General features: G+C 47.1%; 1 protein-coding gene across 1 annotated transcript; it reads left to right on the forward strand.

The window, feature by feature from the left end:
- Positions 1-2,826: 2,826 nt before the first annotated feature.
- On the forward strand, positions 2,827-20,942 carry LOC144167490 (female-specific histamine-binding protein 2-like). The gene is made up of 6 exons (XM_077696742.1): positions 2,827-2,955; positions 8,450-8,606; positions 11,026-11,192; positions 12,185-12,267; positions 17,074-17,157; positions 20,804-20,942. The coding sequence occupies exons 2-6, from the start codon at positions 8,475-8,477 to the stop codon at positions 20,929-20,931; spliced, it is 594 nt and encodes a 197-aa protein (XP_077552868.1). The 5' UTR covers positions 2,827-2,955; positions 8,450-8,474; the 3' UTR covers positions 20,932-20,942.
- Positions 20,943-26,665: the final 5,723 nt, after the last annotated feature.

Raw genomic sequence — 26,665 nt, forward strand, 5'->3', positions numbered from 1 at the left:
CCTGCAGTTCGACCTTCGAGAACACTCTGCCCGTCGTTCGTGGCGTGATCTCTCACGTGCTGTTCCTCTCGCCACTTCACGTGCGTTGCGCCTCAAGTGGGAAGCACAGACGCCGAGTTCACGCGGCAAACGCCGAGAGAGAGAGAGAAAATGACTTTATTGAAGGTTCCTGCGGAGGGTAGGGACCTCGGCCACGCAGGGCCTGCCCTTCCTAGACGAGGATTAGGTCGTCCCCGAAGCAGTGCCTTGCGGGCGTCGGCGCGGTCGGTGCGTGGTGGGTGTTCGGGTGTTGACCCGCCGACCCCCCGACGACGCTTCCCTGCGCTTCTGCCCTGCGAGAGCAGCCTCGAGCCGCTGGATAGTTCGTAGTTGCACCTCGTGCTCACCCGAGTTCATGGCATACGTAATGTCCTCGGGTAGGCGCGTTGCACCGTCTGCCTCCAGCGAGTGTCGTTCACATCCCCACAGCAAGTGGGCTAGCGTTGCGTTCGTTCTCGCGCACACACTGCACAGCACACTTTCGTAGACCTCTGGACACACGTGGCGCGCCAGCACCGGGGTGATCACCGAGTTCGTTTGTAGTTGTCTGTATAGCACGGCTTCCGCTCCAGATGATGAGCTTGGGGTGGGGGGGCGGCTTGAGTCGCCTGCCGAGCCTGTACCACTGTAGTATTTCCCCGTACGACGCGAGGGGTTCTTGTTCGGTTTCTGGGTGCCCGTCCGCCGGGGAGGAGCGGGGGGGCGCCTCGCGGTTGGAAAGTTCTCGCGCGGCGGCGTCCGCTGTCTCGTTGCGGTTGGGGTGCCTGCTGGCTTCGACGCTCGTGTGCGCCGGAAACCAGCGGATGTGGGTGACCGGCGTCGCCAGCTCGCCGGACGTTGCACGACACTGCACTGTACTCACTGCCCTATCGCACACTGTGTTCTTAGCGTAGTTCGCGATGGCCGAACGCGAGTCACTAAGCACTGTGGTACACCGCGGGTGTGTTAGCGCGAGCGCGATCGCCACCTCCTCTGCCTGTAAGGCGGTCGGAGCACGGACACTGCACGCACTGTACACATCACCAGTTGTAGCCTTCACCGCCACGGCCACGTAGGTGTTCGGGCGGTCTGGGTATCTCGCTGCGTCCACGTAGAGGGCGCCCGTGTCGTTTGTGTGCGCCTCGGTGAGGGCCTTGGCCCTGGCCGCCCTGCGTCCCGGATTGTGATCGGGGTGGACGTTGCGGGGCAGCGGGAGTACCTTGATGCGTTGGAGCATCTCTCTTGGGAGGCTCTGTGTGTTTTGCGGTTCCGTCACCGCTCGGCCGCGGCCGTAGCCAAGCCGTTCGAGGATATTCCTACCGGCCCTCGTGGATGAGAGGCGGTCGAGTTGCGTTGTTCTCTGGGCTTCGCTGAGTTCGCGATGCCTGTTGCCGCGGGTGGTGGTGGTGAAAACATCTATTGCGCTCACTCGGTGGTGGAAGGATTGGTTTGCAGGGCGGGAAAACAAAATGTCGAGATCACATAAAGGTATCTGGGCGCTAGAGAAACGCTACCTTTAGCGCACTGCTTGCCACGAATGGGGCTCCGTTTTCTAAATTGGTGAATACCAATTCGGTTGTGTTTTAAGAGGTATTACACAAGGCGAAAGTAGCAACAGGTTCAGATAAATAGGAATTACTCAGTTTTGTCGCAATTCTCAAACTTACTAAGCTAACTAGTTTAAATCGGTATAAATGGGAATCACTAAGCTCAAATGCCGCATTGTTTGGGTGTCTGCGCTTGTGTCGCGCTGTGGTGTAGCCCCAAGCTAGCACGTCAGGATGGCTAGGTTCCGCTGTCACCCTTCGAAACACGCTCCTCTCCGTTTTCTCTCACTTCCGACTCACGGCCAGGCTACAGCGGTGGCGTCCGCCGCTCTAGCCCGGCCGTGGCCGACGCTGCTGCTTCGTTCGGGACGCCGCCCCCGTGAAATCCAGGTAACGGCTGGCAGAATCTCTAGTTTCACTCTTTGCAGAGCCACGTGTGTGAATTCAAGTGACGTCGCATGGGCAGTTGTTGTAGGTGTCGTTTAAAGCCTTGCTTTCCAACCACCTTCACAGCGTGGATTGGAGCCAATTTTTTATTTTTATTTTTTATGACTAGGCTTCGCTATTGTCACGTGACACTCCCTCCTCAAGTTTCCTTCTTCCGTGCCAATGAGGACAGGCTTTACCGAAGATGGCGGCGATCGATCAATACCTGGCTCGGATCGCTATTCGTATACGGTCGCCTTGCGTAGTGCTCGGACACGTCACGAAAAAATGGAAGGGAAACGGAAGCGAGAAATGAAAGCTGTAATTACTTATTTCTCAGAAAACAAGGCATCGTTGGCTGTCAAACAAAAGCTGAGAGGGCTACGGAACGCGTAATCTTTTAGCTGAAACAAAAAATTACTTAGCCCTTAGTGTCCCTTTGCGAAACAGGAGCAAATGGGGAGTGAGGTGGCGGGGGTCAAACTTGAGAATGCGCCAAAAGGCATTAGGCCCAGTGCTACAAGTTTCCTCTAAGCATTTGGCTAACTTCAGGCATCACCAGGGTGGGAATAAATTACTAAAACAAATTAAACTTCACTCACCTAATGAAATCCGGTGCAAGCGAGTTTCTATACGGTTCTCGATAAGATCTGAGAACGAAAACAATCGTCGTGACGAAACGTTCCGTACGCAGGCCGATGATTCGTTATAGATGCCGCTAAAACGTTTTCCTATAGGGCGAGACGCACGACCCACTCATTTCCGCCATGAAGCTTGCCGCTTGCGTGGTTTGCTGATGACCGCTGTGTGTGCTGACAGAAGAGTTTCCGCAAAAGGGATCTCGCAGAACATCTCCACACGTGTCGCTCCTCGTCTACAACTGCGACGTCTCAAGGGAACCTGTTGACATCAGTTGATTGGAAGTTGTGAAAAACGCGTGCGAAGAAGAAATTTGTGCGGATTAGTGAGTACGAAAATTTTGTTTTCCCTACATAAGTCACTCGGCCCAAATAAACTTCGTTAATCAGGAATAAACGTTCGTATCTCTAACTATTGATAATCACCGAATTTGTATTCTTTGCCGAATGACTACTCTTTTATTTTTTTGTAGCATTTGACGGCAAGCACCTGTGAAATCACCACGTTTTATTTGTCGACAGCTGAATCCGCACTAAAATTTCACCTTTACGTTTCTGCTCGTAAAAACTAAGCGTACAGGTGCCGTCAGAAGTAGTTGGAGCCCGGGAGCTGAGGCCTGACCGCATAGGATCGCCGTGTAGCTGCACCGGCGGTAAGCTAAAGGAGAAGAGCACGCATGCGTGCCTGCCGACGCCGATAGCCCCTCTATACTTCTCAACCCACTTCTTTTAATGCGGCTTCGAGCTTTGTTCACAGCATATTGGTCTCGGCGATGGCGCAGATAGCAGAGCCACCTAAAAATATTAGAAAAGAAAAATTGTTACTTCAGATCTCTGCGATTGCGACGCTTTTACAGCAGCTCGCGTGCGCTGAAAGTGTGTGAGTGACGCTGCCAGATACCGCCTCTGCTATCAGCGCCATCGCTGAGACCAGTATACTGCGAATAATGCTCGAAGCCGCATTAAAACAACAGGTTCGAGAAGTATACATGGGCTATCACCATCGGCAGGCGCGTGCGTGTTCTGCTCCTTTAGTTTAATGCCGGTGCAGCCATAGAGTTTCTTACAGTATACATTACTAAGAAACTCTATGGGTGCAGCACACTCCGGTACCTAGACTCTCGGCGGCCATTTTCGGAGAAGATTCTGTGTCACTGGCCTTCTCTGTCATCTGCAGAAGGCGATTAAGGAATTCTTACGCTTTCTATGGGCGACGAACTTGAACTCTAGACTATAGACTGAAAGCCTCCAGTGTGTGAACTGAACTTGAACGTTTAGTGCTTTAGCACTAGGCATACCTGTCGGCTCCAATTTTTCTTCATTCTTTCCTTTCTCTTTTTAAAGCAAAGCGTTCTAGCTCTACCAGCCAACGGTTCTTTCGTGGCGTGCGGTACCACAAACTCTTAAAGCGTCGGAGGTAGCGGCGGGGGGAGGGAGGGGGGCGGAGGGATTCACTCACGGAGCACACTAGTGATGGATGGAGTTTTAACCCGCGAATTTACCCAGCGTTCCCCGCGCGGGAGTGCCTGCTCGCCGGCGGTGGCGTCGGCGGTACGGCTTGTCGCCTGCTTCAGCGGCGGTTGTTTTGGCCCTGTTTCGGCGTAGCTTCGCGTCCATTGCGCGGTGCCTTCACACATGGCTTGATTAACTTGTTCGACAGCACCTCCATAGTAACCCGCACCCGACGAAATTAAGTGGTCGTTCGGCAAACATATATACGTTAAGAATTGGTTTTCAGGGAGGGAAAACAGAATGTACGTACAAACCCCATACAGACATCTGGCCGCTAGAGAAAAGCTACCTTTTACGCACTGCTAGCCACGAATAGGATTTCGTTTTCTAAATTGGTGATTACCAATTCTGTTGCGTTTTAAGAGGTATTACAAAAGGCGAGCGTAGCAACAGGTTCTGATAAATAGGAATTATAAAAGTTCCCTAAGTTTTGTGGCATTCTCAAACTTAGTAAGCTAACTAGTTTAAATCGGTATAAATGGGAATCACTAAGCTCAAATGCCGCATTGTTTCGGTGTCTGCGCTTGTGTCGCGCTGTGGTGTGGCCCCAAGCTAGCACATCAGGATGGCTAGGTTCCGCTGTCACCCTTCGAAACACGCTCCTCTCCGTTTTCTCTCACTTCCGACTCACGGCCAGGCTACAGCGGCGGTGTCCGCCGCTCTAGCCCGGCCGTGGCCGACGCTGCTGCTGCGTTCGGGACGCCGCCCCTGCGAATTCCAGGTAACGGCTGGCAGAATTTCTGGTTTCACTCTTGAGCCACGTGTGTGAATTCAAGTGACGTCGCACGGGCAATTGTTGCGGGCGTCGTTTAAAGCTTTGCTTTCCAACCACCTTCACAGCTTGGATTATAGCCTTTTTTTTTTTTTTGCCTATGTACCCTTTTACAAGTTCAGGATAGCAAACTAGGCTCCAGCCGAATAACTTTCCTGACTTTCTTTTACATACTTCCTTCCTTCCTTCCTTCCTTCCTACACGGCGCTCCTATGCGGTTCGGCCACAGCTCCCGTGCTCCAGTTACTTCTGACGGCACCTGTACATGTTCACGAGGCCGTTTTTTTGCGATATGTCACGTGGTAACAATGAAGAGAGCGTGAGAGAGTAAACATGTTTATTACGAAAAGCAAAACCATATCTCAAAAGGTGTTATTTATAGGCACGCGGACGTAGTTTTTTTTTGTTGTTGTTGTAGATGTTGTTGATGCTTGTTTGCCTCTTAAGTGCTTATTGAATGTTCTGACGGATGAACCTCCATTAATGTTATTTCTTTGAATTGCTGTACGAAAGTGCTAGTGCGAGCTTTGGTATTGTCATATTGGGTCTTTTAAGATACCAGTCGTCCGTATACCTCAAAAAATAGCTTTACAAACTTGTTCAAGTTAGTATAACTCGGGCTGTTTCAAATGTTAATGGTCAGTTCATGGGTGGATTTGTCGTCATGTTGAGAGGCACTTAAGTTGTGTCTGCAAAAGGGGTTACATCGTTATTAGCGCTACCGAAAAAGGATAAAATTCGCACCAGTTTTATTCTGTCTACCTGTCTTTAATATCGATAAATGCTAAATTATGCGCATTTATCGAATTAACTTGAAAACATCCTATTATTTCATTATGTTCCACTTAAAGCTGCCTCATTCTACCTAAGGGTGCAACATCACCTACTCTACATGCTGGAAAGCTCACACTGCGTTTTTAGCAACACTGATCTCATGGATACTACGAGTTAAACTTTAATCAAGCTTCCAGTTCCTTAAAATTACTACTTTACAAGTTCGCCCAAAACTGGAGCATGCCGCCAGCGTTTAAGAACCGAACGCAGTCACTCTTTTCGAGTTAGAGAACGTGCAGAGCCATGTATCGGGTTTCATATTATCAAATTACCACCACGCATCTAGTGTTACATTTACAAAATCGAACCTATCTTTGCCTGTCCTGGAACGTCGGAACGTCGCAGGTAAGTACCTATTCCGTTTATGTGTATTTAACAAAATTTACCGTTATAATCATATTCTTAAAAACCACCTACTCTTGCCCAGGCCATCTTATATGCCACACAGCATCGTTGACCCAAACAACGTTGACATTCCACCTTGTCATATAAACAACTTTCGTGATTCGCTTATCCTCGGTACGTGCGCTGGTTGGAATCGTCTTCGTTGGCCGGTAGCTGGAATTAGGGGTGAGATTGCCTTTTGTTCAGCCTTATCATCCTGTTTTCGGAAGTAGCTGTTATGAGTACTGTTTATTCTTGTTATTTTGCTGCGTTTGTCTGTAATATCGCATTCTTAATCCCGTCTGTCGCCCCCTCGGTACCTGAGGGTAAAACAAACAAACAAACAAACAAACAAACAAACAAACAAACAAACAAACAAACAAACAAACAAACAAACAAACAAACAAACAAACAAACAAACGAACGAACGAACGAACGAACGAACGAACGAACGAACGAACGAACGAACGAACGAACGAACGAACGAACGAACGAACGAACGAACGAACGAACGAACGAACGAACGAACGAACGAACGAACGAACGAACGAACGAACGAACGAACGAACGAACGAACGAACGAACGAACGAACGAACGAACGAACGAACGAACGAACGAACGAACGAACGAACGAACGAACGAACGAACGAACGAACGAACGAACGAACGAACGAACGAACGAACGAACGAACGAACGAACGAACGAACGAACGAACGAACGAACGAACGAACGAACGAACGAACGAACGAACGAACGAACGAACGAACGAACGAACGAACGAACGAACGAACGAACGAACGAACGAACGAACGAACGAACGAACGAACGAACGAACGAACGAACGAACGAACGAACGAACGAACGAACGAACGAACGAACGAACGAACGAACGAACGAACGAACGAACGAACGAACGAACGAACGAACGAACGAACGAACGAACGAACGAACGAACGAACGAACGAACGAACGAACGAACGAACGAACGAACGAACGAACGAACGAACGAACGAACGAACGAACGAACGAACGAACGAACGAACGAACGAACGAACGAACGAACGAACGAACGAACGAACGAACGAACGAACGAACGAACGAACGAACGAACGAACGAACGAACGAACGAACGAACGAACGAACGAACGAACGAACGAACGAACGAACGAACGAACGAACGAACGAACGAACGAACGAACGAACGAACGAACGAACGAACGAACGAACGAACGAACGAACGAACGAACGAACGAACGAACGAACGAACGAACGAACGAACGAACGAACGAACGAACGAACGAACGAACGAACGAACGAACGAACGAACGAAACGAACGAACGAACGAACGAACGAACGAACGAACGAACGAACGAACGAACGAACGAACGAACGAACGAACGAACGAACGAACGAACGAACGAACGAACGAACGAACGAACGAACGAACGAACGAACGAACGAACGAACGAACGAACGAACGAACGAACGAACGAACGAACGAACGAACGAACGAACGAACGAACGAACGAACGAACGAACGAACGAACGAACGAACGAACGAACGAACGAACGAACGAACGAACGAACGAACGAACGAACGAACGAACGAACGAACGAACGAACGAACGAACGAACGAACGAACGAACGAACGAACGAACGAACGAACGAACGAACGAACGAACGAACGAACGAACGAACGAACGAACGAACGAACGAACGAACGAACGAACGAACGAACGAACGAACGAACGAACGAACGAACGAACGAACGAACGAACGAACGAACGAACGAACGAACGAACGAACGAACGAACGAACGAACGAACGAACGAACGAACGAACGAACGAACGAACGAACGAACGAACGAACGAACGAACGAACGAACGAACGAACGAACGAACGAACGAACGAACGAACGAACGAACGAACGAACGAACGAACGAACGAACGAACGAACGAACGAACGAATGAATGAATGAATGAATGAATGAATGAATGAATGAATTAATGAATAAATAAATAAATAAATAAATAAATACCTCCGATCAACGAGTTGACAGCACTGGAATAGTCACTTTCTGAAGTGATCATAAGTGACAAGTGTAACGTACTGCTCATTATCTGAAAGTCATTCCCAGAACAGGAAAGCAGATACAAGGACAGAAGATGCGCCTTTCAATCTCGTGCGTAAATGATGATCCCTCCTGCACCACACTGTTACCGAGGGCTATCACATACGCATTGACTTATTCTTTTCACGCAGCAGCTTGCCTCATCGACTCTCTTCGCATTTCCTTTTCATTCATTTCACAGGGCTGCTTGCAAGTTCCGTGCAAAGATGAACGCAGCACCAGGACAAACGGGCGTATTTGCACTGCGAGCGCTTCTTCTCGCAACGGCCTTGACTTTCAGCCAAACGGAGCTGCTAGAGCGCAGGCCTGAGCTCTCAAAATACCAAGACGCCTGGAAGGTAGGCTTCGTCCATCTGTAAACGAAATATTAAAATTTTGGATTGTTTTAGTTGCGCACATACGCTCAATATTTTGATTGATTTGATTGATTGGGAGGTTTAGGGATCCGACGCTCAACAGCTCATGAGGCGCGCCGTAGTGGAGGGTTCTGATTCTGACCACCTGGGGATCTTTAACGTGCGCCAAAATCTAGACTACACGGGCGTTTTCGCATTTCGCCTGTATCAAAAGCGGCCGCCGCGGCCAGGAAACGATCCCAATTCCTCCGTCTCTGCAGCCCAACGCCGCAGCCACTGAGCCAGTGCAGCGGGTGCACGTACGATCAGATTTTACCTTCAAGCCTGGCATGGATCGTATTCTGGGCACAGGTGCGCACTGAAGGGATTTTATGACAGCTTTCGTTCTTAAAGGGTAAGGAAACATATTAACGAGACGCAAGAGAGAGAGAGAGAGAGAGAGAGAGAGAGAGAGAGAGAGAGAGAGAGAGAGAGAGAGAGAGAGAGAGAGAGAGAGAGAGAGAGAGAGAGCTTTATTTAAAACGGAGAGTGGCTCATGCTACCCAAGTAATTAGAGGCCATCTCTTTTGAATATTTATCTCTGTTCTAGTACATTTTTGGCGCACTGCCTCGAAAGAGGAGGTAAGAGTCAGCCAGGTCGGGTAGATGGCAAATGACAGCTGCGTTGGTGTCCCTAAGTCAGGTAGGGTCATTTCCATAGGACATGTAGGATATCCAGCGCTGTGCTTGCACGCTGGCGGTTCTTCTGCCATTGTAGTACAGAGTAAGGTTGTAGGACAGAGGAAGGTCCCAAGGCCGTGGGACCTCTATTGAAAACACACCAAATAAAGAATGGCAGCGACATTTCAAAAGAAAAAAAAGCACATTAACTGTAGTACTAAACGTAACTATATGCAGATAATCACTAACTACACAGAACCATAGATACAACAAAAATATGCGACAGATTTCAAGGTCAACCGAAAGGCGAACAATTGATACAAGCATAGAAACTAGGCAACATGTTACACTTAAAGGAAAGTATAAATCTCAAGCAGGTTGTTCGTAAGTAAAGTTTTAAACTTGTAGATTGATTTTATTTTTATATTGGTAGGCAAGCAATTCCAAACTGATATAGCGGAAAATTGTATTTGTGTTTGCCGTAATTGGTTCGAATGTTAAGGAGCAAAAGATTGCTTTGGCTCGAAAAATGCGTGTTATTCGTACCCGTAATTAATGGCGAACCGGACAGATGTGTAGCACGAGTTTATGATCAAGAATTTCGGAAACAGAATACTAAAGCTGTAGCGTTAAATATGAGTTAGAGGCAAAACCCGAAGTTTCTGAAATAACGGAAACGATGGTGATTGACGGGGAGTAGAGTTTATAACGCGAACGGCTTCCTTGTGTAATGTACTGAGTGGTGACAGGTGATGCCTGCTACCCCACGATTTTATACAGTAGTTCACATGACGGTGAACGAACGCGAAATATACGCTACAAAGGGTTCTGACATTGCAGTACGGGCGTGCGCGAATCAACGCCGTAAGACTGAAGGACGCCTTTTTAAACATGGAAATCAAATGCTCGTTAAACTTCAAATTAGAGTCGACGGCAACGCCTAAAATGCTAGCACTGCTGCAAAAGCTGTAGTGTAGTGCTGTAGCGTTAGTCTGCGCTTGTCTGCAGCTGCCTGTCTAGGTTAGGGTAAGGTGGAGATGATTCCCTTCTTTGTAGTTCAAGATCTTGTTCTATACTGCTCGTGCTGCGACCATCACTGGAGCTCTCGGTAGTCGGGTGCCCGGAATTCTTAACTCACGGGCGAGGGCGTATGCCCGAACGCTGCCAAACAAATCGCGTGGCCAGGTCTCGAAATGATATCATAGCGATGATGACAGTGAATATCTTTCAAACCTGCTGTATATTTATTCGTGTCGTTGTGTATGATTTGCCTGCACGCTTGTTGAGATTAAGTTTGACGAACTTGTTAGAATCACTTAAACAGTGCGTGTCGCAATGTATTTGAGATTTTAAACTCATTCTGTATGTATAGGGACGTAAGGCAGACCAGCACAGTATCATTACGGTTATTCTGTGAGCCTTGTCTCTGACGTTAACACTACTACTAAAATAATTTAGAAGGAATAAGCTTAAGATTAGTGTACAGAGTCACGGTAAAGTTCTGGCTCCGTCAGCGCAAGCAAATGTCGATGCCAGTTACCCTCAAAGCACCATGGATATCATTAAGAATTCCGGTCGAATCTTGTGGACCGCCATCTTCAAACCACTGTTGAAGCAATGTGATTAAATTCATTCCAAGTATTATTGCCAGCTGTTATAGAATCTTGTGTATGTTCTTGGCTTGCTTTTAACTAGCCTCGTAACGTTAGGCTTACTTCTTTCTTTGTTTTTTTTTTTGCAGACGTTAACACTGCCTGGGAAATTTTACCTTTACATGAGATCGTACGAAGACGAGCCGCTATATGGACACAATAGGAAGTGCGTTTTCTCCGAGGTGATTTTCGTGAACGAAGAAGAGAAGTACACTGTCGGCGCTTTCGGTTCAGCCGATCCAAATGATGGCACCAAGTGAGAATGGCCCACTCAAAGTTACCATTGTATTGGTGTTATGTAATTGAATCTTAAACTGAGTAGGCATGTGTCAACCAAGGGGACAAGTAACAGAAACCGCAATATATCTGTGCACTCCGAAGCCAGTGCGCGTACTCTGAAGCACAGCACAGTGGAACATACTAACAGAGTAGCACGCACTCGCAGGGGATGACGTTTTATAACCAGCAATTATTTTGAGTGAGATGCACGCAGGTTAAGGATATCAAGTTAGATACATCCCCAGTCGAAAATGACAACAAGAAAAGTTTCTGTTTCTTGTCGTATTTTCGCGTGTCGTACCGTCGTCTTGTCGCATTCTTGTCGTGTCGTGATTCTGATGTTCTGTCGTGTGTCGTATTCCTGTCCTGTTTTTGATCTTCCATCGCGCCGGATTCCTGTCTTGTCGTGATCCTTATGTTCCATCTGTAGATGAACATGGTTTGAATGTTATTGCCCGTTGTGAAGAGTAGCGTAAATGGCAGTTCTGTTGTGACTATACAGTAATGTTTGTCGCTGAGAAAATCGACTTTGTCGTTACGACAGAAATGTGTGTCGTAACAACGGATGGCTTTGTCGTAAAAACAAGACTTCTGTTGTCACAACAAAGGTTTTTGTCGTACGACAGGAATTCTTGTAAGCTCAGCGAAGGTCAAGCCAGTACCTCTTACGGTTGCGGAGTGAAAACGTCTAATTGCTCGTTCATTCCAAAGGGGACGGAGGGGCGGAAAGGGGGATAGGGGGAAGAGTAGGGACGCATGCCATCAGAAAATGGTACAAAAATGCACTGGTTGCGTACGCCCAGCAGTGTCTGTGCTTTGTGTTGCGGTGCAGTTTTGTGCGCGTTCACTGCGCGGTCTCGGCGGGAGAACCGAGCTATGGCTAGACAAAACACGGTCTAACCGCGTTCAGCCACGACAATTATTTTTTGCCTGTGTTTAGCAGAATCAGCAACATGTTTTACTAACCAGGCAGAACATCACCGTGTACTCCTGGGTTCGCGCCACTGAAGGATACCCAGCGCCAAACGTGATGGAAGCGGCCTTGGCACCAGGTAAGCCAGCGGCACCAAATTTTGTTGCATTGATTTCACACACCGCCTGGTCGATGCTGCCAGGTTGAAAAATGACTGAGGTAATGCCTGGCCTATTTAAGCTAAACCGTTGTATCGTAACCACGCGTCAAGCACGTTCTTGGAATTACAATCTAAGGCAATCCTGTGGTTTAAGTTTCGCAAAAATGCAGTTGATTGAACAACCCACGCAGCCAATGATGAAATCTCGGTGGATGAATATCTAGAGCGTATACGATCTGACATAAAAGGTTGGTCTGCGCAGTGGCATCACGCAACGCAAGGCAGACGACCTGCATTGTGGAACATGGAGGAAAGAAAATATTAGGAGAGGTCCTGTCGTCACGTTTGTGAAGCCGCACCCGCCATGTCGATGAGCCCACTGAGCCCAGCACTCTTCCCCATTCTCCTTTGCTGTTTCCGGTTTGATGGCAGCTTCGCGGTACGGGCGGCTCGCGAAAGTGAAAGCAGACGACGGGAGCAATGTTTGGGTCCGTAAAGCCCGGTACGCCTCAGCTGCGGATTTCACTTCATGTGGTTTGCAAGCTGCAGAGGTTTGCAAGATGCCTTACAGTTTCGTGCCGGGTTACCGGGTTTCCAAAGCTTGCTGAAGCCGCCAACGCGCACCTTCACACCTGCATACCAATAAGGATGGAAAACCACTGCGCGGAAGCGACGTGATATCGCCGCAAGAGAACGACAACTATGCTCACCGACGACGCCAGTTATCAGCCATCGGATGTTGCCTTTATTTATTTATTAGAACACAACGGAAACGGCAATAGAAGAAACGCTGCGAAATCAGCTGTAGTGCACAGATTGCAGACCACGATGACGCTGTCGACTGCGCTGTTTTGCCAGCGTAACGAGGTAGCCGCAGTCAAAGCGTCGTAAAAAATTGTACGTGAAATTTCGCCAGATTTAGCCACCGAAGCCATAAAAAACTACGCAACACTGTCTATGCGCTCAATAATAATGACGCCACTTCCTCCATACTTTTTGCAATGCATGTGGGATGCTAAGGGCCTCTCCTGAGCATTCTTTCCTCCATGTTGCGGAATGACACGGCGCACAATACATTTTTTCAGTCAAATTGTATGAGCGCCGCTGTAACGCGCCGAAATTTCATCGTTGGCGGTGTGTATTGGTCACTCGAGTTTACTGCAGTGAACCTGAACCACAGGATTGCCTTAGGGTGTAGATTAAACGCGTTTATGCATAAATCCGCATTAAGTACAAAACGCTGAATTAAAAACGCTTTTTTTTTGTCAAAGAACCTCCGATGTTTCTGGATTTTTGCTTCTAATGTAATTATTTGCGCCTAATGAGTCTTGTGCCTGACAGTGACATCTACTTACAGACACAAATAGCTTTGAGTCTTGTGTCTCATTTGAACGATAATCTTAACTAAGCAATTTACGTTTGAAGTTTGTTAAGCGGCAATATCTATAAAAGTAACAACCAAACTTAGTGTACATGCATGTTGCATCTTTCGTGGTTTGTAGCTCGAAAATAATCCAATCAATTGCAGTCTCCTTGCGAAGAGAAGTGTTAGTTTCCTTGCATACTCGTTTAAAAGCATGCGTAAAGCGAGCACTTTTGTTTTCCTGCACTGTGAGCAAGATTCCTCCTTTTTGAGAGAGAGAGAGAGAGAGAGAGAGAGAGAGAGAGAGAGAGAGAGAGAGAGAGAGAGAGAGAGAGAGAGAGAGAGAGAGAGAGAGAGAGAGAGAGGAAAGTTTTTCGGGCTTAGGTCTGCGTTCATGGTACACTCATTGAAAGGCACCCTTGAAAGTTCTATAATCATACTGGCGACCGGAACCGAACACAATTCCAGGCCGAAAAACTGTTTATCAGAACCACGGTGGTCTTCTGGCGGGGCTGCGCGAAGCTTAGCAACCCTGGGCTCTATAAAGTCTGGAAAACGTTGGACCGCGACGGGAGTTCCAAAGCTCTATTTCCATATTTTCTTCATAAAAGCTGATTACATATCTAGGGGGCCCTTGCTCGGGCGGTCTCAGCAAGTGGTTGTACTTTTTTCTGGGCCCGGGGTTATCGAGTTATACAAATTGTATCGGAGTTACCTGTGTCACCCCGGGTCGCCTCCGTACTCCTAGCTCGGTATGAACCCGGCAGTTGCGACGTAGCGCCTGAACTTATTTAGATTTTTCCCATTCGTTTTTTTATTATTTTGAGTTTTTCCCGACGTCCATTCCCCTTCGGAAACGGACATGAAAGTGTCCCCATGGTGCAACCAAAAACACGAAATTGACTTCATTTTAAGTGACAGCTAAGGGGTCGTGCAAGACGTAGAGGTGCCAAGTAAGATTCGTAGCAGCGATCATACGCTGGTTAGATGAAAGCTAAGGCTGAACCTCAAAAGAGAATGAAGGAAACTTGTGAAACCTAGGAAACTCCGCATTGAGTCATTTAGAGCCAGATCGCAGGAGTTTAAAATAACTCTTCAAAACAAATTCACGCTTCAAAAAGAGCAGAACCAGGTCAGTGTACACAGGCTAAATGACAACCTAACATGACAATCAGTGAATCAGCAGCTGTGGGAGAAGAAGCATGTAGGGAACAAACTGAAAAACTAAGAAAACGAAGGAACTAATTGCCGAACGTCAGAACATGAAAGCGTCAAGTAAGGCAGATCAGATTGAATTAGCCGAGCTGTCGAAACTGATTAACGGAAGTAAAACAAACGACATTCGTGCATATAACATGACAGTGATCGAGGAAACGCTGCGAAATAGGGGGAAGCTTGAAAGCAACTCAGAGAAAGCTAGCCATCTGCAAAGACAGGATGTATGTACTAACTCAGAGATGAGCAGGGTAACCACGCACAAATTAGACGAGATAATATAGGTAGCAGAACGATTCTACACCATTCTGTACGGCAGCGACGTTAGACCAGGGGCCCAATTCTCCAAAACGATGGGCCGTCGCTTTGAAACGACGGGGTAGCGCCATTGAAATGTATGTGTTCTGGGGTTGGGGCCGTTGCTTTGAGGTGCTCAGCAGGAAGTATGAGCTGCAAGAAAAGCACTGTGGCAAGGACGCGAAGCGACAAGTGAAATGACGGAGGGCAGTGGGTGTCGCTTCACGTCCTTGCCACAGTGCTTTTCTTGCAGCTCATACTTCCTGCTGAGCACCTCAAAGCGACGGCCCCAACCCCAGAACACATACATTTCAATGGCGCTACCCCGGCGTTTCAAAGCGACGCCCGTTTTTTAGAGAATTCGGCTCCAGGGGAAACTATTGAGAGTATAAATTTAACTTGCGATGTCCCAGTAGTAACTAAAGAGTAGCTAGAAAAGGCTCGCAAAAGCATAAAAAAGGAAAAGCTGCAGGTGACGACGGCATAAACGTGGATCTTTTGAAAAAAGGGAGAAGATATTGTACTGAAAAATCTTGCTGTACTGTTTTCGGAATGCTTAAAGACTCAAAAAGGTCCCATAGTCTGGTAAAACGCCAACATTATTTAGATTCATAAGAAGGGGGATTTCAAGGACCTCAGGAATTACAGACCCATCAGCCTGCTCTCACTTGGGTGCAAGCTTTTTATGAAAGTTATAGTTAGCCGCATAGGTGACATCCTGGATTTCCAACAACCCAGAGAGCAGGTTGAGTGTAGGAAAGTGTACTCAGCCATGAATCACATTCATGTTGCCAATCAAGTGACAGAAAAATCCGCAGAATGCACTAAACCCCATTACATGATATTTATAGGTTATGAGAAAGCGTTTTACTCCGTACACAACGCAGCTGTGCTAGAAGCACTACAAAACCAGGGAATAGAGAAATCTACATAAGACTTCTAAAAGACATATATAAGCAATGCACAGGCTGGATAACTCTTTACAAGCAAAGCGATAAATTCCCGATACGAAAGGGAGTAAGACAGGGAGATACCATCTTGCCAAAACTATTAGCAGCATATCTGGAGGGTTTGTTTATAAAGCTAGACTGGGAGAAGATAGGATTGAGGATAAACGGGGGAGTACTTGAGCCGTTGGAAGTTTGCGGACGACATGGTATTTCTGAGTGAGACGGCAGAACACTTGCAAATGCTGCATGAGGAACTTCGATCCATGGGGCTAAAAATAAATATGAATAAATCTGAAGTAATGAAGAATAAGTATGCCAAAAACGTTCTCTTCAGCTTAGGAAACGAAACGCTAGAAGAAGTAAAAGAATATAACTACTTTGGACAGATGGTTTGTGCTGACTCCAACCACGAGAGAGAAATTCGGCGCAGAATACGTATGGATTGGAGAGCACTCGGCGAGCACTCCCAAATAATCAAAAGTAAGCTACTTCTATCACTAAAAAATATCTACAACCAGCGCATACTGCCGGTGATGACATACGGAGCTGAAACTTGGCACCTTACTAAACAACCAGAAAGCAGACTTTGGTCGGCTTGAGCAGGCTGGTGGTGATGATGATGATGATGGTGATGACCGGAATTGGATGGCGTGTAATCTACGTTTTTCAGGACAAGATATTCGACTCGAGTAATGAGTGTTGGATTGTATGCGCTGTATACTGATACCGCTCGAGAATACAATTCTGAAATTATCCCCGTTTTTTACTTGAGAGTGCTGCTGGTCCAAGATTTCCCAAGCGGTTTTGTTCGGAGGTTTAAACTTGTTGAAGACAAGATCAAACCACAGAACAAAAGCATGGAAGAAACCCATCAATTTCAAATGGTTTCTTTCGGTTGAATTTGTATAATTTTCGATCATTAACAAATAATGTCAACATTTTTGTGCGTTTTTATTTTAGATGGAAACGTTGTGATGGTACACGTGGTGGCCTTCTCTGAATACAGCAATTGTGAAATATTTAGGGTTCCCCATCGAAACGATGGTGAGTACTGAGCTGCATGAAGTGCTCAACTTTTATTTTGCTAATTGGTGTTCACATCCAATTCAATTTTAAAGAGTCTCCAGAATTTTTCTCCACCAATGTACATTTGTTTTCGCGAGAAATTGGCGCTGCAGAATGTCGTTTCCCTCGTAATCATGCTCCTCGTTTATTCGGGTGCACCGACGGTCACAGCACACTAGCATATCCGCAGGTGGGAGTTTGGCTGATTACATGACTGTTTAACCCCATGTAATCTCTGCGTAAACAAACAAAACGTCAATATGAGCCGTATACTAGATACAAAATTCTAGAACAGCTAAGCACGTCCTATGATGTAGTTAATGCAAAAGCATTTGTGTTGAATTGTTTAACGGATATACCGGTATTGTGCGCGTCGCCATGTTGTATTGAAAACGGCGTCGTGGCCTGTAACATTCGCCTTACTGCTTGCGCGCCATCTTTTGGGGCAGCCCCGTATGATCAGAGTTGTTTCACAGGTGCTGGTGAGGTGGACGCCTCGTAGTGCATTGAAGCTCAGCTTCAGCTTCTTCGCTGTCGTACCTTTTTTTCCGTCGTCTCCGCTGCTCAGCTCTCGGTTTTGTTTGCTGTGGGCGATTTTACGTCCATTGGCGCTGGTTTGGCCGCTGGTTTGACTCTGTCCGCTGAGTTGCACCACTCCCGGTGCTGTCCAGCGCTGCACTGCCGTGAGCGATCACATTTCACGGCTGCTGTTAATGTAGGCGGTTGAGGGTCAATCGCTATATACATTACACCAGTGAAATTCGAAGGACAAGCACCGCGTGGAAGGTGGTGTGCTCATTTTATGTAGAGTCATGAGGTGGTGCCTACAGGGACGCCATCTTTTTAGTCCTTCAATGCTTTGCTCTTGGCTTGTACAGCGCACGTCCAGTGATGCGGCTGAGCTCCCTTATTACTATGGCGAATGCCTTATATGTCTCATCAAACACGAAAGTGAACGCTAAAAGTAACCGTCGTAGTCGTCGGATTCAACACGTATGGTACCAAAAGTCACGTGATTTCAGCAGAGGGAACTGTGCGGTGGAGGGGCGCTGTGGAGCTCTGGCGCCTCTGCTCCGTTTCCGCGTTCTTAAGTGTTTGGGTAGTCTTAAGTCTCGCTGCCGAATATCGCCATCATTACTTCCCTTTGAACCTATTTGCTTTTTCTCCCGGTTGCTACGGCTGAGAGGCTTGGCCTGTTACCGCTCATAGCGAAAACGTGCTTTGCTGGCCGCTTAACTGTTACTTCTGTAATTAGCACGCTAAAATTAATCCGGTAGGCCACAGTACATGTCTCGAACGCACGTTTCTAAGTCGAAGGCTACAAATCATTCACTATGTAAGCTAGAATTATAGAGCGGAAGTGGCCCAGGAGTTCCCTGCATCGTCTCGCATTTCGAAGAAGCGTGGTTCAAATCCCACCGGGAGCCAAACTAATTTAGTTGCTTCATCTATAGCAACCTCCTTAAGAAATGTGACGTAATTCTGAGCATTCATTTGCCTGCTTTTTCTCCTCTGAGCAGTCGCCATTTTATCTGCCATGAATGCCGGATTTTGAACCCATATAGAGTTTATTAACGCTTTCGCATAAAATAAAAAAAAAAGCGTACAGACCGGTGTAGAATCAATTTTCATTGCAAACCAGCGTCACGTCGGTGCCGATGTTGGCGAGTGGGGTCATAATGGGCGCCCAGTGGTATCATTTTTTTTCCTGCTCCAATGGGGCCATGCAGAAAAAAACACAACAACCCTGTTCGATTTGAAAGAACTAGCCTGTGATAACTAGCTCACTCGGCTCATTTCCAGCCATGAAAGACGTCTTTTAACCGAAAGAAAAAAAATGCAAGAAAAATAGCAAAACGATCAAATTTCGCCCTGGAATGACGTAATATGGACAGTAGTGGCGTAATACGGGCCAGCACTAATAGAATGGTTATCGCTGTGTTATACACGTTAGGATAGCAAAGACACGATCAAACAAAACTAGAGGCGCTTCTCCAATCGACCACTCATGTTTCTTGGCGGTGGTTTAGGTCAGCGGCCACCAATAGCACAAAAAAGTTTCTGGGATGTGATAGAGACCTCGCCGAAAAGTGACTGGAGAGTGGGCACTGCTTCATATGTTTTTTTTTGATACCTTGATTATTTGTTTTAGGTTGCGATAAAATGGCTACAATATATATCGGGGCAAAGCCGTATTTTTTAATGAGGAGGAGGAGGAATAACCGTTTAATGGAGCAGTCAATGTTGTTGGGCTGACCGCCAGGTAGGGGCTCTCCTTAGTCCAGGAAGCCCTGGGTCTTGGCGGCCTGTCTCTCCAGGTCTACCAGATGTTGGTGATCCGGGTTGGAGCTGGTCAACCGACCCTTCCACCGCTCAAATGAGGGATCTGGATTTGGGGCAAGGAGGAGGAGGAGGAAGAGGAGGAGGAGGAAATACTTTTATTGAAATTTCTGAACTGCCCGGAGGGCGGCTTAGGGGAGTGGTTCCTTCGTCACTGGAGCCCATATGCAGTCCGCACCACCTGTTCTCTGTCCAGCAGCTGAAGCTGGTTAGGCAGAGAGGGGCTGGACAGCAACATCTCGCATTACTTTGTTGGTTAGTAGACGGGAAGAGAGAAGGTTGCTCAGGGGTAAAGTCGCACACCCCGATTATGTGGCGGAGCGTTCCTGCTTATGAGCAAAATTTACATTCAAAGATGGTGTGTGGCGGCGCTACGATAGCATGTGGTAGAAAGTTCATGGCCTTATGGAGAATGTACAAGCGTATCCGTATAATGTTGGATTTATTGAGTGTAGTAATGTACCTTGTGGAAATGAGTTAGTCTGGATCCTGTCTGTAGATGACCGTGTCTTCGCGAGGCATGTTGAGATGTGGAGGCGGAAAGGTTCTTCGTCCCAAGTGGTAGTGGACCAGGATGTCACTGTACCTTCTGGGGATTGTTCTTCGTGTTGGGCTCATTTAAGCACTGGCAGATATCCCCCCCGAAGGAGGCGCCCGGTGCGTATGAGCTCGGGCTGCGGCATGAGCGGCCTCATACCCTTGCAGTGATGTATGCGCCGGTGTCCATATGATGAAAATTTCGGGTAACTCAGGGTGGACCGGTAAAATTTTTGCCGCTGTTGATGAAATGAGTGCAATTTGGAAGTTTAGACAGACTGCCTGGGAGTCTGATATGATGGTGACATGTTCTTTGCCAGTGGTAGCTGCAAGGGCATGGGCTGCTTCTTCGGCGGTGTCGATGTCCTTGGTAGGTATAGAAGCAGAAGCTAGCTCCAGTCCCTGATTATTGGCTAAAGCTGTTGAAGCAAACTTGTATTTTGTGTTCACGACACCTTTAAATAATAAATGACGGCTAGGCGTATCCGCTAGTCAGTCAAGTGAAGAATTGGTTGAGTTCGATTACACAATGCAGCAACTAACCGAAATTTCATAAATCACTTCAGTGTTCCTTTAACATTGTTTGAGATGATTGCTGATTTGATTCTTTCATCTTCATTTTTCTTATTTTGCGCAATTTGGGTTGCTCTCTGCTGCTGCTAAATATGTGGACCAAGTAGCAGATATACCCTCAATGTTGATCTTCGCCCTATTTTTGAACGATTGATCTGAACATGTTTATTTTTAGGTTGCGAACTTTGGGGAAAAGCCGGCGAACTAGACAAGATAAAAAGTCTTTGCTTCTACGTCTTTCACCTACTATGTGGACCGGACAAGTACCTCGTCTACGACAAAAATCTGTGTGAAAGAAAATAAAGCTTTTTTTAGGGGCGAAGCTCCTCTTGCTCGGACCCTGTCCCGTCCCTCGTTGCTGCTGTACACGGCACCACGATGATGATTGTGGCAGGATCCCCCTCCGGATTGGCCAACCAAAGATTGGCCGAAGAGGTCAAAACGTTCAACGCGTTCGTTGCTACCCAACAAGGAGGAAAGGAAGAAGAAGATGTTGTCGTTCGTCGCCTGCGGGCTAAGACACGTACCGGGGGTACGCGACACAAGACGCTCTGCAGAAGGCGACGGCCAAGGTGGATAAAATGTCACACACCGATTTCGCCAACTTACCCATGGAGATTCTCATCGTACCAACCAAGCCCTACATAATCACCACAAACATCGACGTCGTCGACGGGCTTGCCAACGGGGCGGTGGGAAGTCTCAAGCTTTGCGAGCGAGGAGTGGTGGTCTTGACGCGGCGGCGCCCGGTTTCGATCCCACGACTCTGTGACCGCGACGGCAGGTACGTGGCGCGATTCCCGCTGCGCTACAAACCGAGACGAGAGCATGGCTACGAACGCGCCTTATGTCCTTTACTCATTAAGATGGTGCGCGCCGTCAAGAAGACCTATAATAATGTTTCACGGTTTCACCGTGAAACATTGTGGAAGTTTTTTTTTCCACAAACATTTGCACAACTTCCACAAGCTTCCACACTTCCACAAACATTTTTTTTGTGGAAGTTTCCTATTCAGCATAATAGACTTCGGATTGTGCGCAAAGTACACGACTACGAAGCTTGATTGCAGCGAATACAATGACTAGTGTGACGAATTAGAACAACTGTGGCCTGTATTTTAGAGCCAAAGATTATTGACTTACACACCAAGCTCGAGCCAAACCTTACGCCTTCCTTCAAGGTCACGACAAGTTTTCACTGTCTGTTTCCTCTTTGCCTCTCCAAAACGGAAGGAGTGACGGCTGTTCTCAGGTTTGTATTGCGGCTAATTTGTTATTGTATTAATTTTTAAGAGCTTAAGAAATTTATGTGTTCTGGTGGAGGCGAAAAGAGGAAACGCCCACCTGTCGATATTTGGGCGCACATTAAAGATCCACAGGAGGTCAAAATATATTCACGGCCCTCCAGTACGTCGGGCTTCATAGCCTAGGTGCATATAGCACGGCGCGTTAAACACCACAATCAATCAATCAATCAATCAATCAATCAATCAATCAATCAATCAATCAATCAATCAATCAATCAATCAATCAATCAATCAATCAATCAATCAATCAATCAATCAATCAATCAATCAAGAATTTTGTGTGGACTCAAAGAAACCCGCCTGTAACGCTTGGTGTTTCACACAATAGCCGCATAAAAAATTCCCGATAATAAAAGCTCCAGCTTTATTATATTTTCATAGGAGAATTCTTATGCTGTCCCTGGAAAAAAGCCTTCCCAGTAATGCGTTTCTGTAAAGCAGCGAAGCCGACTTTAAAGGATCTCGCTGTACATGGTTACATTGGGATGCATGGGATTTTATGGACGTTTTTAAGGGTACACTGAAGTGATAATTTGTAAACATTGTGAGGTTACTTGGGCAGAATAAAGTCTGGAGTCCCTAGGCTATGTTTAGACCTCTCTAGGTGGGCCTACGGGAATTTATTTAGTATAAAAATCAACTCGACTGCTTTCCCTTCTGCATCCTCCTTGACATTTTCCTATGACGCACGTTTGCTATAACGCGCACTTTTTCCGATGGGCTTGACTGCGCCGACTTTGCGGCTCGCTGACCACAGCGCCGACAAAATCAGTTCAGCTCCTCGAATGACGCTGAGGGTTTTCAGCGTACGTCTCGGCTCGTCCTTTGACGCTGAACGGTGCTAGCAGGCTTATACGGGCCATCCTGCAGCCGAAAACATGGCAGAAGTGCGGCATGCTGATTCCTGAGGTACCGATAATGCTCGGACAAAGATATGGAGGAGCAGGAGGAATAAACGTCTACGTAAAGCAGTCAGCACTGGGGAGGAGTCCTCATTTCAGGGCCCCTCGAGTCCGTACGATTTCTTGAGCTCTCTGCACCGGCCAATGGTCGTCAGGGTCCTAGCTGGACACTGCTCTCTCCCAGTGCTCAAGGGAGGGAAGGGCAGAGGTGGTAGGTGGGGGCTCTTGCCACAGCACCACATAATATTGTAGCGGGAGCCCGGAGCCTTGCAGAAGCGGCATTGTGAGAAGTGCAGGGGGCGGGGGGGGGGGGTGAAGGAGTGTGGGCTTTAGTGGGGTGGAGAAATCTGTACTTCACACGCCGAACATAGTCGAAACCGAAACTGCTATGTTCATCTTAAAACAAAAACAAAAAAACGGAACAAGAACTGCATTTCGACACATGTGCTTTCTGCCAAAGCACTAAGGTTTTTCCCAAAGAAAAAAAAAAACTTAAACTGACAGAAATGAAAGTGCGTCTGCATGAATTAAAAAAAAAACTCGGATATTGTCCAATCATGTCGCAAGAAAATTTCACGTTATTTTGCGTTACTGCTTAAATGTTCCGGCCGCCGCAGATGTCGCATGATATTTTTTCTTCTTTCAGGCTTTACCAAATAAACGAGAGAAGTACGCTTATTTGAGCCCGTATATGCAATGCGAAAACATGCAGAAGTTTGACAAATTAACTTCCGTGTCATTTCACTGTAGGGTCCCAGAGTTCTTATATTTGTATACGGGACTTCATATATCATCATCATCATCATCATCATCATCATCATCAGCAGCATCATCATCATCATCCTATCTACGCCCATTGCAGGGCAAAGGCCTCTCCCATTATTCTCCAATTACCTCGGTCCTGTGCCAACGGTGACCAATTTATCCCCACAAACTTCTTGATCTCATCTGCCCATCCAACTTTCTGCCGCCCCCTGCAACGCTTGCCTTCTCTAGGGATCCACTGTGTTACCCTTAATGACCAGCGGTTATCTTGCCTTCGCATTACATGCCCTGCCCACGTCCATTTCTTTTTCTTAATCTCTACTAATATGTCCTTAACACGTGTTTGTTCCCTGACCCACTCCGCTCTCTTCTTGTCCCTTAATGTTACACCTATCATTTTCCGCTCCATTGCTGGCTGAGTCCTTCTCAATTTAAGTTGAACCCTCTTAGTGAGCCTCCAGGTTTCTGCCCCATAGGTGAGTACCGGTAAGATGCAGCTGTCATACACTTTCTTCTTCAGCGACAATGGTAGGCTGCTATTCATTATCTGAGAATGTCTGCCATATGCACCCCACCCCATTCTTATCCTTCTAATTATCTCTGCCTCATGGTTGGGATCTGGGGTCACAAGTTGGCCTAACTAGATATATTCGCTTACCACTTCCACTGCCTCGCCACTTATCTCAAACCGCTGTGCCGTCCCGAGGTTATTGATCATTACTTTAGTTTTCTGCATATTAATTTTCAGGACCACGGTTCTACTCTGTTCGTCCAGTGCGGAAAGCATGCTCCTATAAATGTCTTTCCAGTAACATATTTTTGTCAAGTAGTGAAGCCGACTTTAGACGGGCTCCTTGTTCAGCGCGTTATTGGGTACATAGGGCCTTTGGAGGTATTTAATCAAAGGCCCTGGGATCTTCTTATTTGCGTGCCAGAATTCTTATATGGCATCTAAAAAAAAATTTAAATGCAGAGCATTTCAGTAACTCACGATGGCACCCGCGTTGACGTCCGTAGTCCGCACCGTCGTTCTCCATACTATATAAATAAAAAATACTATCCGGCGCCCGGTTTCGATCCCTCGACCCTGCGGGCGGAACGCAATGTGCATGGTGCTCTACCCACTGCGCCACAAAGCCGACACAGAATGGGACGCTACACACGCGCTTTATATCGTTGACTCATTCAAATTACTGCTGACGAGCGCTCTCTCGTCAGTAGTTGCCACAAGTGCAACAACATTAACATAACGCAAACTACTTAACGTCGTGCGCCCCCGGAAATGCTCTGCATTTGATCGTGCCCCTCGCGAGGGGGATGTTTCACTGCGTCTTTACTGCCCCTATGTCACAACGGGCAGTTTTGTTCTTCGAAGGAACGCATTTCTGCATAGTAGTGAGTTGATATTAAGAGGGTTTGGGTGTATAATAGAGGTGATAACGCATTTATTCGACAATTCCCAGTCCGGAGTTTCCTCTGATTTTGGATGAGCAAAGTTTTATGCATAAAACCTTCGGGCACTGAGGCACGTAGCATACCGGGTGGTATCCATGGTTAGTTAAAAAAGGTTGTTACATGTCTTTTAAATTTCTGATTACCCGCTTTTCGCTTGAATGCCTGAGTCCCGTTCTAGATAGAAACTGTGTGGCAATGAGCGTGGACAATGAGGAGGGTGTTGCCTACGATTCGGTCATGTTTTTGGGCCTCCACGGCATTTGGCCTTGCATGGCTCCACGTTGATGTGGATTCGAGGCCGAAAAGACAGTATTTTATAGAGATAATATTGAAATGCAGATGTTGAAATGTCGAAGTACTGCCTTCCTGAGTGGCTTTCAACGGTGGAACCCCTGGTGAGACGTATGAGATTTTAAACGACAATCCCAGCCTGAGTCGGGGTGGTAGCCACCCCTGATATTTTTTTCTTGTGTTCAACGCGATTGAGGGCCGTATATGAAGAAAAAGAATATCTACGTGCTAGCCAGGCACCCTGCCAGATTGCAACAAAAATTAGCCTGACGTGTGCCCCGTGAGAGGGTAACGTGACGGCACGTGCGTAGAACAGGTCCACGCAGAGGAGAGCTGCGACTGCGGGGAAGTGCCGCAAAAATTGCGGCCAGTCTGCCTCTCGAAGTAATTCGCGTCGAAAGACGAAAAAATGAAAGCGAAGAAAGAGGCGCAAACACGATGCAGCAGATAAGAAGTCTGATAATATCTCGGCTGTCGCCTTCAAAGCATGTAAGCAGACTTCAGTACCCAAGTGGAATTTTTTAAAAAGCGTAATTTTTTCTATCCGCAGTTAAAAAAAAAACAAGAATATGCCGAGCGCTCCTGTGTGCGTGCCTCGCGGCGACTTCCCAGCGTCTCCGGCGCATGTTTGCCAAGCCAAGCCTATCAACTTATTGATAGTCCCCCCCCCCCCCACACACACACACGCATACAAAAAAGAACCTCCAACGTTCACCGTAATCGTGTCAACACTTTCTGGGAACGAGAGAGACACGTACTCCCCTGCAAAGGGATGTCCAACGATTATCCCTTCAAAACAAAAAAAAAAAAAAAATGAAGGAAGCTCACACTTACAGCAACAAAAATGGAGTAAAAGTCGTTGCAGCAGGGAAGAAGAGGCAAATCGGCGGCAATCGTGGACTTAAACCGTCGTGATGGTGGTAAAGATTGCGTAACGTTTCGCTATCTTCAAGCCTTACGCGTGAATGTGAGCTTCCTTCATTTTTTTTTTCTATTGCGTTCGGCTTTTTTGGAAGCTGTGCTGGGCATGAAACATTTGGTCTCCCCTATGTGTCGCATACGCATGTAACCGTAACCGATCAAGAATTGGATCATCCGGCGTGAAGTAGGTTCTATCCTCAAACCAGCCGCCACTTCCAGGAACCACAGAATGTTGTTGTTCCGCATGACGTTGTTCAAGGAGTGCCCTCGTGTTGCTTGTTTTCATGATGGTCCCTCCTGGAAGGGAACCCCAGTAAGTGTTCGCGAATCACATGAATAAAATCAGCTTCGTATTTCCTTCGATAATGAACACGGAGTTTTGCTTTTTGTATCCGA

This window comes from Haemaphysalis longicornis, unplaced genomic scaffold (genome assembly GCF_048455015.1).
Source record: "Haemaphysalis longicornis isolate Haplotype H1 unplaced genomic scaffold, Haemaphysalis longicornis Haplotype H1 scaffold_2, whole genome shotgun sequence".
Taxonomy (NCBI): domain Eukaryota; kingdom Metazoa; phylum Arthropoda; class Arachnida; order Ixodida; family Ixodidae; genus Haemaphysalis; species Haemaphysalis longicornis.